A 13,023-nucleotide genomic window follows, 5' to 3' on the forward strand; every position below is an offset into this window, starting at 1 on the left:
AGGAGTGCATTAAACAGAAACCACCACCTGGGAGCAATCCAAGAGCTGGACTGCTAAACGCCCCAAGATGGCTGCTGGGAAATGGCCTACCCGGGCAGGAGTAAAAATGACGCTCTGCTTGTTAATGGAGAAAGTCTAAAGTACGAATGCAAAAGTAGCATCAACAAGCAACAGCTCAAAAAGAGGTCAGTTATCATAAAAACCCAAATTAACAATATAAAACGTACCCCACCCTCCCTAAAGGAAAACTAGGCTCACCCTGCAACACGCAGCAGTGAGCCCCTCCAATGGCCCCTCAAACAGTAAAATCCAGGTCTTAGTAAAATCTTAATACGTGCCTAACACCACAAATGCTGAAGACAAAGACTGAAACAGCTGATCCAGAGCACAGCGACGGCCCGTGTAGGGCGTTCCACCGGGCGGTAACGTGGGGCGGGGGAGGGGCAGGGTGTGGGGGTGTAAAATACGAGAAACGGACGATTACAGGTAAGTAACGTAAAAAATAAATAAAACTAATTTTGTTGCGCGCGCTGCATCACATTTGGCGTTGCAGTGTGCGCAACGAAATTTGTTTTATTTATTTTTAACGTTACTTACCTGTAATCGTCCATTTCCCGTATTTTACACCCCCCACCCTGCCCCTCCCCCGCCCCACGTCACCGCCCGATGGAACGCCCTACATGGGTTGTCGTTGCCAGAGCACTCACCAATATCTAGACTGGGAGGCTGCAATTGCTGAAGATGAGTGCCCGCCTTGCATACCTGATGTACTGATTCCTGCATAGCGGCCCATGTGCCCAGTGGGGCCATTGCAGTGTTCCCGCATCATCGAAGCTGATGCAGTTGGGGCAGGTTTACTGAGGACACCCACTAGCACCACAAGAGATTGAACGTGCAGAGGCTAATATGCTTTAAGAACCTTACATTTTGCCCATGTGAACTTGCAGAGACATAAACTGTTGAACTGATCTATAACATGGGTAGTGGGATCATCCAAAGTGAACTGCACCTGTGCCTAATCAATGTTTACACCTATACTTTATACGGGGGCTGTAGGCATCAGGAGAACTTCTAGAACCATAAGAGGGCACAATAGGGGGTATACAGCCAGATTCATCAAGCGAAATGCACTCGCTAAAGGGCCAGATTCTGAGAATCTGGCCCTTTGCCAGTGCGATTTTTGCATTTGATATTCATCATCCCAAATGCAAAAATCGCTTGTAAAGAATTCGCAAATTTGCAAGGATTAGCATTTAAGGAATCTCTATTAGAGATTCCTTAAATGCTATTCATGAAACATTTGAAAATTGCAAATTCGCAAATTAGGACTGCTATTTACCACGAAGTCAAACCTTGTGGTAAATAGCAAAAACTTAGAAAATGCATTTAAATGCATTTTTCTAAGTTGCATGTTACACACACACATGTCCTTTGGACATGTGTGTGCTCAACACCAATGCAGATTACATTTCAAGGGTGCTACAGGGTGTCCTTTCGACACCCCTGGCACCCTTGAAATCGCATCCTTATTTGCGATTAGCAAATTGCTAATCGCAAATAAGGAATAACTCCCCATTCATTCCTATGGGCCTTTAGGCCCATAGGAATGAATGGGGAGTTATTCCTTATTTGCGATTAGCAAGTTGCTAATCGCAAATAAGGAATGTGTAGGAATCGCAATTTATTTAGCGATTCCTACATGAATCCCGTTTTGCAAGTCCTTAATAGCGATTCCTTAATAATCTCTATTAAGGACTCGCAAAACGGCACTATGATTAATCTAGCTGATAGTGCTTTACTGAGATTCTTAGAAGTGATTACAACCTTGTAACTGTATCCTTATTTGAACTGTGCAGTATTTCATTTTGCTGTAAGATTAAAGTACTTGTAAGATTAAAGTACTTTTGTTTTACTGAAATAAGCTCTGTGCTGGGCAATGAGGGCCCGATTCACAAAAGCAATCTGAGGCAAAATCCTAACTTTACGACTTTCGGTATTCATAAAAGGCATTTAGGAGTAGTAAAGTTAGGATTCCTAACTTTACTACTCCTAAACTGAGACAAAACCATAACTTTATGACTTTCGGGATGTAGAAAAGGCATTTAGCAGTAGTAGGGCACATGCCTTTAATAGTGGTATAGCCCAGCTACGGCAGACTATAAAGCTATTAAAACATTCTGCCCCATGAAGGCAGAATGTTCTAAGTAAAAAACATGAAGACCTCTCGGAGCCTGAGGGGATTGAAATGCCCCTCGGGCACTGAAGCCTTTGTATCACAACTCTTGCTGTGAATGTTCTACAGCTAACAGCTGGACTCAGGGAGGGCCACAGCTGTTAGCTGTTGAACATTCACTGCAAGAGGTGTGAAAGGGGGCTGTAGTCAACCCCTGGTTCTTCCTGGCTTGGCTGAGCTGCTTTTTGTAGCTCAGCCAAGCCAAGGAGAGACGGGACCTGAACAGCATGCACCCCTCTCTCCTTCTGAAGCCCTGGTGACACTGAGCTACAGGAGGAAGGAAGGGTGAGGGCTAACGCGTGTCCTCCTCCATGGCCTTTGCCGTTCACTTTCCTTTGTCTAAATAACATATTTTCGAGAGGCAGCAGAAAAGAGAAAGGCAGATGCTGTGTATTAGCACATTGAAATGATGAGAGCAGTGGGCCTATACCAGTTCATGTGGTTTGCTGCTGCTCCATTGTCTTAAATGGGGCTCTCAACATTCCAGAGTTCTAATATAGCCTTAGAGCCAACCGTAGCAAGCTCTACTGGCCATTAAAAGTCTGCTCCAGCCTCTAACAAAGGAGAGGGCCTCTAATGTCCTGGTAGAGCTCATTACGAAGGGCTCTAAGGCTAATAGAACATTTCGCCCCTAGAGCGCAGAATGTTCTAAATAGTAAAACAAAGGCCTTACGGAGCCAGTTGGGATTGCTGTGAGGTCTTTTGTTCGCAGCAATAGCTGTGAACAGACATTGGAATGTTGGAGTTCCTGGCTTCTACATGCAATTAGAACATTGGAATGTGGAGCATGCCATTGAAGACAATGGAGTGCACAGGGCATCTACTGGCCAGTAAAGGCCCGCAAAGCAACATCCCAATGTTGTTTTCACAAAGGCCTCTCGGAGCCCAAGGGAATTTAAAACCCCTCGAACTCCGAGAAGCCTTTGTTTAATTTTTTTGAACATTCTACCGTCTAGTGGAAGAATGTTATAATAGCCTTTTAGCCCTTCGTAGCTGGGCTATTCCAGCTATTAAAGTCCTGCTCCCTTGTTTAACACTGGGGCGTCCCTTTAATAGCCGGTAAAGCCCCCAGAGAACTTCATTGTTTTCAATATAGCTCCCAACATTCCAATGTTCTAATAATGAAAATAATACACATTCAAAATATTATTGACAACATTTAATGATTTTGTCCTGCATGGATGCACAGGAATACAATTTGAACTAATACTGCCCTTTCTACTTATTAGTATGAAATGTACACAGTATTGTATTTATCAGAAAATAAGCTTACAAGAACAATTCTTTTAAAAAAAATGTGTTCCGCTTCTGCACATCTTTGTTCTGTTTTAAAACTTGCCTTCAATGTATTAAAGAGCTTCCCAGAGCCCTTTAGGCTAGTATTGTACATTTCATATTCCTTATGTCCGTACCACACGTGGAGGCAGTTTGACATTCAGGACATCAAACCTTAAAAATAAATATATGTTTAGGACATCTTTACATGACTGATGATTTGTGAACATTGTCTGTGAAATAACGTTTGCTTTGAGAACTGTGCCTGTGATATTAACATGATTTTGCCATAATAGTGAAACAGCATTTTCATGACAAATAAGGAATCACCCTTTCTTTCTCCTTTTGAATTGCCTTTCTTTTAAGTATTCTGAGGCCCCGGTCAGAGGGGCACAGAGCCGAGGGGGCTACAGGGACCCAACTGTAGTGATTGAGGTTGTTTGCCTATGGTGCTCTGGAGCTTGTCCTACATGGACACTGCAAATTCGGCCAAGGGCATCCTTCCTGCACTTGACTCTCAGGGTAGCAAGGGCGAGCAGTCACAGGCTCCTCAGAGAAATAGTGTAAGTGCAAGAACTCATAACCCAACAGCCAAGTAATAGACATAAAATATAATGTCCAGGCTAGTGGTTATCTCTTAGGAATGAACATACTTTTAATCTCACAGCAAAGCAAAATAAATACTACACAATGTAATAAATACTCTACGCTGGGTTGTCATAAGTTGTGCTAAAAATGATGAGGCACTACACTCACCACCCCTCCCCAGTAACCATCTCCCATCCAGCCGGAGTCACTATTACTATTGCCACTATGCTCTGTCATCCCCATGTGCAGGTAGGCTCCTCTGTTACCTCTTGTTGTGCAGTGGACATCCACGCTGTGCGGTGTGAAGCAGCAGAATTCCTGCCCATACAAGGTGAACTCCGCCAGGGGTGTTCACCACAGCAGCTGTCCCCCAAGAGACTGGTTCATAAGGGCTCCTGTAGCTGAAGTAGGGACCCTCTGGAATCAACTGAGAACCAGCATTCAACTGGCCATAGTTGAAGTCTCCAGGCCTAGTCCTGTACAGGCTTTGAGGCAGTTACAGCCACCAGGCTGGTTTAGGGTGTTTTGCTTTGGTGACATTTTGATCATCATTGCGGCGGTCATTATGGTGGCATCATTCACTCCGCCTGTGATAAGCTGCCAGTGCGATTCAGGCTGACACTCTATAGTACAGTCTTTATTGCAGCTTCTAGAGCACTTCGCATAGAGATCAGGCAACCCCATTCTCAGAACAGTTTTTCTCCAGGATCGCTCTTTGAAGTTCATCTTCTTCCTTTGGGTTTGCCTCAGGCTGAGAACATGATGGGCAGCTCTTTCCGGGGTGGTCTATCCTTTTGCAAGGGCTAGGCACACTTTTTCCCCCTCTCATCAGAGAATTAGGCTACTAGATGTCTTCAGGCAGATCCTTAGCTCCACCAGTGGCGACTTCAGCTGATGCCCCCTCACCTCTGTGACATTGACTAGAAGGTAGATACCAGCTATGCTTACAGCAGCTTTTCGAATACTCGGTGGAACACTCTCTTCCTTGGTCAAGAAGACCTTGGGCCTGAAACCAAGTGGGGTGGTTTGATTCCACTTTTAGTCCCAATTGTGGGTCCGCTGTCTCAAGGTTCCACTTTTATTTCCATTTAAGGAGTCACTGTCTTAGGGTTAGGAACAGGTTTCCATTGGTTCTCTTTCAAGTAGCCTTCTCAAGTTGTTCTTCAGATTCAGCCGGTGTGTAATGTCATGTTATTCACAATAGTTACCACTGGGGCTGGCACCAAGCACCAGTAACAAAATATGGGCAAAATGAGTGTGAGGTTGCTACCACTGATTGTCATCTGCCTTCCTGAACCAGTCATCCGGGAACAACAAAAGGGCAGATCTGACCTAGCAATGTCCTCATCTTGAACATAAAAACTGCAGTCGCAGCCCTCATCCTTGAGATCTTCTAAATAGCAGTGCGCAGAAAGAACTAATCAGCAACCTGAAGCTAACTATTTTTTTTATTGATTTTCTAAAGGTATCATTGTTTCATTCTTCCTCACTTCATTTTTCTGGGTCTCCACCCTACAACCACAGAAATATTCAGGGATACACTTCCGCTGTCTATCGGAGTGAACCCTACCCTCCCTCTTGTGTCATGCTAAACCATGGGCATCCCAAATGGGTCAATCTGGCTTCAGGACTCAAACTCTCTCTCTCTTACATTACACACACATACACACACACTCCTCACTGGTATACATGTATCACTGTATTTGCAAACAGACTTGACATGCAAAAGCAATGTCAGTACTAGGTTTTACATAATAGTGGAACTGTACATGAGAGTGGCGAGTAGCAAGATGCTGGGGCCAAAGTAAAAAGTCAGGCTACCTCTTCCAAATGCGTTCAAGCTCTCGGGGATTTAATTCACACCAGTTCACTATGCAGGGGATATTTCTGTCCTAACAAGTATGTAAGGTGTGTCCAAAGACAGACAAAACTCATTCACCGTGTCATGAATTTGGTATGTTAACATCTGAACAAAAGTATACCCTCTTTAAATACCGGATGCAGTAGGCAAAAGCTGACATGCATGTGAAAGATTAATTCTGCACCATCTGGTACGGTGTGCTCTGTGTGTGAAACACTTATACTTATATTAACTTTTTATTCATTTGAGCTAGAAATAATTGTATTATTAAAAACACAATTGGTGAATTACGTGGCAATCATTATTATGGAAATCCGCCATGGCTATGGGAATGCATAATTCAAGCAGCCCTGGGTATAGCTAGTAGCTAATATTCTTGGAACCTCTAACTCTCAAGGGAGAAATAAAATCATTGTAGCATGCATACCTTACTTGGAATACTGAGGTTTCTATCAGTTGTATGCCTGGTAATTACCTGTCCATTCTTGTATTGGAAGAAATGGAATGTTCAGAAAGCACATGGAATGACCGGAAACGTATTTGATTAAATGATTGTTTGTTTTTGTATCAGCCGTTAAACTTGCGTTAACGTCCCGTCATTTCCATGTAAATGTGCCCCTGTGCCCCCGCGGCTCCCTCGCACTTGGTACAGTCAGCCTAGGCCGGCTGGTCTATCAGTCCTGCAGCGGGCATTATCTCGAAAGATCATTTAGACAGCAAGATTTAACTGGCAGATGTTTCAGGGTTGGGTGAGGGAGGGGGTGGGGGGGGGGGGGGGGGGCTATAATCCGAAAGGTACTAATGACACAGCATCGAGCTCTCTAATCATTGCTTCTCTTAAAAACAATATATTCGAGCCGTTCTCCTCTCTCTCCCTCTGCATAAGCAAGCCAACGGCCCGGTTTCCCGCTTGAGGAGGAGGCTGGGATCCTGTGAGCCCGAGTTCACGGTACCGCTGCTCACCCTGGCCCAGGGCTGCCCCGACATGCAGAACCCCTTGGGGCCGGCCTGCATCTTCCTGCGCAAGGGCATCGCCGAGAAGCAGGGGGTAAGCATGGTGTCCTGCCCCGGGAGAGAGGGCAGGCATTGGAGTCTGCGTCACGCGTCACGCATGCCCCTGTCCCGTGGTGCCTTATTCTGTGTCACTGTTGTCACTGCTGCGTGCATATCCTAATACAGGAGGATGGAGAGACAGAGAGAAAGAGAGAAAGAGAGAAAGAAAGAAAGAAAGAAAGAAAGAAAGAAAGAAAGAAAGAAAGAAAGAAAGAAAGAAAGAAAGAAAGAAAGAAAGAAAAAGAAAGACAGACAGAAATGTAAAGAGTAAACCCGTTTCGAGAGACGCCTGGGACTGATGACCAGTGTTCTGGGCTGCAATAGATGGAGACGGTCCCTCCGGTATAGGTCAGTGGGAGGTGTGCGTGTTTGAAGGGGGTGGGGTAGATGGGTGGGGTCTGGTAAGAGACTACCCCTCCATTGAGGGAAACAAGGAATTCTGATGAGAGGTATAGACATCTTCCATTTGTGTGAAGTGGCCGATGGGAGCTCCGGAATAAGAGGCCACCACAGGCTGAGAAGTGGCGGGGCCGTTGGGCTGAAGCTAGACGGTTTGTGACCCCTTACCCCCCCCCCCCCCCCCCGGAAGCCTAAGGTCGGGAGGCATATGTGTATGTCAGGTTTAATACTTTTAATACACAAACCTACTGCTTCTATCTTCATCTATCTCATCTTTATAGAGACCTTCGCTCTCCCTGCACCACCCCTTCTCCACTTTTTCCTCCGTCTTCTCATTCCCTCTTGCCATGTTTCCATGAGCCTTTCTTCTTCTCATCCCTTTCTATCCTTCTCTCTTCCTGTTCCCTCCTATTCCTTCCCTCTTCATTTCGAGCATCTCCTCCGTTCCCTTCAATGTCTTTTCGCCATTCCTGATCCACCCCCCCCCCATTTATTTATTTCCCCTCTCATCTCTCTCCCCGCCGACACATCTTCTTTTCATCCTCTCCCCGTGTTCTTTCCACACCTTTTCTAGCCATTGATTCCATATACTCTCTATGGCGCCCCCTTCCACCTCCTATTACATTGACTGCCTAATATCTCGTCTCTCCCACTTTCCCCTTTTCCTCCCTTTGCCATTCTCCTCTTCCCCCACTCACTCGTGGTACTCCCCATCCACTACCTCCACCCTCTCTACTTCTTTCCCATTTTCACTTCTCTCTCCGTCTACCCACCTTCATCTTTCCACCCTTTCGTTTCCCCACTCTTACCTTCCCCTATATATTTCGACCTCCTCTTCACATTATCATTCACTTCACTAAGCTATTACCCCACTCCACCACTACTTTTTATTCCCACAATCTGTCTTGAATTTATTCTCGCCCATATTTCCTCACACTCTCCCTTTTACCTCTTTTCCAGTACCGGGAGCTGGGTACAGATGAAATTGAAGGTAAGGAGATGTTTGGACCTTACTCTGTCATTTTTCGGGTGGTATGGGTGGAGAAACCTGCCAGTGTAACAAGAACGATTACAGCAACCAGGAATTGTGAAGTTCATGCAATTTTAGACATAAATGGTGAATAAAGTGCTGTGGATTTTTCCCACAGGTTTTTCCTCATTTATTAGTGCAACACCGGGACTGGGTGGGCATACAACATGCCGGTATAACGTACCCACATTGGAATTGTGCCTGTTTTCACTGTCTCTTGGGTCTATGCAGGGCACAAGTCCTGACAAAAGAAGTGGGGGACTAACCTAGTTAGGCAGTATGCAAGTGACATCACATCACGTGACATCATGGCACATCACAAGTCGCGACTTTAATCTGTACTTGTGATCTAAAGCACTCTGATTTGGGATGAGTAGCGCTATACAAGAAAAAATAGTGGTACTTAAATTATTTGAACGCCTCCTGAGGGGTAGTAAGCGCTATATAAATTACATTTAGTATTATGTAACTACTGGGAGAGACCAATACATCTGACATTCTTACAGTGCATGCAGCTCTAGTAAACGGAGCCTTAACAAAGTGAAAAGCTGCCTCTCTTAAGTATTGTGAAGTGCTAACCTTTGTTTCCCCTCTGCTGCATTTGCTTCTAGGCGTGAGGCTCCTGACTGCTCCCATCAAGGGGACTGAAACAAAAGGGGGCCTGATGACCCTCTCAGATTCGGGCTTAGTTATGAGCCCAGCAGGAGTCCAAAATAAGAAAGCCCCGCCCAGCCTGCACGTTGTTGCTTGTTGCAGATGGAAAGCAGGAAACGTGCAGGCGCTGCTGAAAGTGTCCGGAGTTTGGAAATTACACCGGGAGGAGTTCAGCGCATTATTTAATGGGGTCCAACCTCTTGGCAGGGTGGACGGCGTTCACCCTGTGAAAATAGTGGGTGGACGCCGTCCACCCGTGTGTACCCCCGAATCGTGCCCTGGGTCTACGTCACCCAACAGAGAATAATTTTTGCTCTGCACCAGTAACAATAAGCCATAAAATTGTTTGTGTGCAATCACCAGTGTTCACTTCCCGGGTCCAAGTAAGGCGGCTCCTGGTAGCAAAGGAAGGAAGGGCGTGTGTGTGCAACTATTATTTAATTCCAAAAGATTTCATTGATTTCTGCCTCAATATGTACAGGCAAATACATAAAGAAATAGCATATACAAGCAAAACTTGCGGACCCGCTACTGTCCCTCAGGAATGTAGTAACATAATAAGGCATCTGGCAAGTATCGGTATCGCGGGGTGCCCTAGTCCTATATCAGCCCAATTTTGCTGCCTCTGAAAGGGGAATAAAGTCGTAGCACCACATGCTTTCCCCTGGGCCGAGGTCCACATAATTAGAATGTGTGCCGGTAGGTGCCCCGTCAGCTTCCATCATGGATCTGTTCATACAAGCACCACTTCTGCACACCAACACCAGTTTTCCTCCTTTTTTTCCAGGCTTTCAGAGACAGAAATTTGACTAACAATTTGTGTGGTAAGTGACAGTGTGCAAATCAAATCTAGAATCTCATTAATCCTGAGAGCCCGCTCCACCAAATGGGAGGTAGGCAGCAGTGAGAAATCCGCTGGTATGCACCAGACTGAGAATTACTGAATGTCAGTCACGTATTGGTCTAATGCATATTTCGACCCACATATTCCTCACCCTTTACATTTTTTTTGTTTTTTTTGCAGAGTTTTATATAGCGCGATCTTCACCCGAATTGGGTATCAGACCGCTTTACATAGCACCAGTTACGTTACATAAGGACACACATTAAGTTTTGTTAGGCACGGGGAGATTACGTGATTTGCCCCGAATCCCAGGATGTTCAGCATCATTGCCGAAACTCGAACCTAGTTCCCCAGATTCGAGGTTCACCGCCCTAGCTGTTAGGCCAACTCCTTTCCCCATGTTGAATCGGTCTCAAAGCAATCCCTCACCCAAGAGGAGCTCGTTCTGAGGTGTGGACTTTGCCCATTCAGTCTTGCAGAACTTCCTGGTATAAGGGCCCTCCCTGTGGACCAGAGAGTTGATACAGTAGGGCCTTGGGCAAGTATATAGGCAAAAATTCAAGAATTCCCTTTTCCTTTTTTGTTGGTTATGAGACTCCTATCTCACGAGGGTCTTGGTTGAAGGAAGGGCTTAGAGTTGGATTAGATTAGTTAAGATTATATAATCTTTTTTCTTCATGAATTGTTTTATGATGTAATGCTTTTTATGAATAAATATGATGTTTTTAATATGACTAATTGAAAAACCAATAAATAAAAATTTGATATAATTTATCCTCTTGCCTCTCCACCCTCATTGTATCCTACTGCTTGTTGTCTAGAATTTAAATACTTAAATATTGCATATAATGTAAATGTGTTAATCTGTTTGAAACTCTAAGCCCTTCCTTGTTTAGTTCCTTCAACCAAGACCCTCGTGAGATAGGAGTCTCATAACCAACAAAAAAGGAAAAGGGAATTCTTGATTTTTGCCTACATACAGACCCATTCCCTTTTTCAGTAAAGGGTTTCTCCCAATATTGTCATTATCCTTGGGCACATATAGACAGAAGCCCACATAGCACTGGCAGATGTCCAGAATAGGAACAGCATGGATAGCTTTTGTTCTGCTGGAGTGGGCCCTGGGGCACTCTGGAGACCTGTTTTGGTCAAAGCATAGCATAATGCAATGGGTTAAGGTTCACTTCTGGACTGCCTATCTCCTATTAGCATCAGTGAAATCAATTAGCACTCTATTCATCAATGCGGTGCTCCTTTTTGCTATTAATATAGAAGCTGAGGGCATGGCATAGGTCCAGCCGGTGTATCCTTAAATCTTACTTGGATGGATGTGGTGGAGAAAAGAACATTGGAAGTGTAAGGGACTGAACCACGAGCAAAGGTGATCCAACTTTCATAATAAAGGATGAGAAGTTCATGGAACCAGTTTGTCAGGGAGGAAGGTTGTATAAGGAGGTTGACCCGACAAAGCCTTTAGCTTGCAAACTCAACATGGAGAGTTCATTGCATTGAGGAAAACAGTTTTTCAGAGTGAGACGCAGCAGGGGCAGCTATGAAGTGGCTCAGAGATTTAGGTTGTATTGCAGAATAATGAAGAGAGCAAAACAAAACATTTGAGAAAGCTCTTTAAGCAATCACATCCCAACAGGTGATTTGGATGGTGGGCAGATCAGACAGAGGAAGAAAAGCCAAAGGAGGTGATAAGTAACTTTTAACCTTTTGGTATGGTGAGGGCACTACAGCTAATGGAGCCAGATAATCTCTGAGCAGGCTCATGCCCAATTCTATAAACCGGTATCCTATGTTACTGTGTTTATAAAGTGCACGTTAATGGCGCTATGCGGGGAACAGGAGGTGATAGGTAGTGGAAGTAGTGCGTTAGTTGTAGGTTTTTTAATGATTTCCTGAATTTAGGGTAGCATGTTGCAGATTTTATCTTGGGGCAGGAGGGAGTTCCATAGTTTGGGGGCCATAACTGAGAACCTGGTGCTACCCAGTCTCTTCTTCTTGAAATGAGAAACTTATATAAAAGTTCAAGTGACCAGAACATAACATGCGATTTGGGGAGTATTCCATGATTTGAGAATTGATGAAGTGGGGCCTTTTGCTATGCAATAATTTGAAAATAGTGCAACCGACTTCGAAGATAATTCTTTGTTTAACAGGTAGCCTGTGAAGGTCCTTCATCATGGGGTTGATATGGCAATGTTTAGATTGTTTGTAGATAAGACAGGCTATCAGATTCTGGACAATTTGGAGTCTTTTTAATAAGCCTTTGGGTAAGCCAACGTATAGATAGGTCACATAATCCAACTTTGAGAGAATAAGAGATGATGGCCTGAACTAGGGACTCAGAGGTGAGATATTTGTCAATTTGCCCTACACCTTTTTCATCACCATCACCTTTCCTCCCTTAGCTTCACTCCTTTAATTTGATTTCATCCACCTCTTTCCTTACCATTTGTCTTGTCTTTTCTTTTTTCTTACCCTCATCTTTTTTGTCCTAACACCCTCCTTTTATCACTCTCATCTCTTATCTTTTTACTCCATCAATTTTTCTTATTGTCAAGATTCTAGAATGTTTGATAGTGTCCACTAGGCTTTAGACCCACATTTGTGAAAACTGTGGCCCTTAGTTTTTCAGAAGTTATGACAAAAATAAATCTGTGATTTAATTGATAGCTATTAACATTAGTAGTCTAAGTGAGTTAAGGACTGTATCTTTAAAAATCCCCCAAAACATCATATTCATTGGATGCTCAAATATGTGTGCTGTTTATCCAGATCAGGGACTCTGTTGTAGTTGGAGGTGCAGAGTCTTCATATGAAAGTCCAAATTCATTCAGGTAGGAGGTAAGTTCTTTATTCCATGTTAAGCCCTTAGAATACAACCAACCACAACCCGATAGATATGGTTGGGGCTCAGTTCACCCTTCAACCGTAATCAGCTCCCAGGCCTCATCCAGCAGGTAGCAGCATCCCATGCATCATCACATTCTCACAACATTCACAATAAATAATCTACAGCATGCCCACTCAGCCGTGGCACACAGACCTAGCATTTCAGAGTTGTTATACGGATTGCA

At 44.3% G+C, this 13,023-nt stretch overlaps 1 protein-coding gene across 1 annotated transcript in view; it reads left to right on the top strand.

Moving 5' to 3' along the window:
* LOC147705910 (calcium-binding protein 5-like) overlaps nucleotides 1-13,023 on the top strand; it is a 137,887-nt gene that overhangs the window by 70,727 nt on the left and 54,137 nt on the right. Inside the window, exons 3-4 of the mRNA XM_086928994.1 lie at nucleotides 6,844-7,005; nucleotides 8,370-8,400. Coding sequence (XP_086785120.1) covers nucleotides 6,844-7,005; nucleotides 8,370-8,400 — 193 coding nt within the window. The remainder of the gene's footprint in view (nucleotides 1-6,843; nucleotides 7,006-8,369; nucleotides 8,401-13,023) is intronic.

The sequence above is a fragment of the Lissotriton vulgaris genome, chromosome 7 (genome assembly GCF_964263255.1).
Source record: "Lissotriton vulgaris chromosome 7, aLisVul1.2, whole genome shotgun sequence".
NCBI classification, from domain to species: Eukaryota; Metazoa; Chordata; class Amphibia; order Caudata; family Salamandridae; genus Lissotriton; species Lissotriton vulgaris.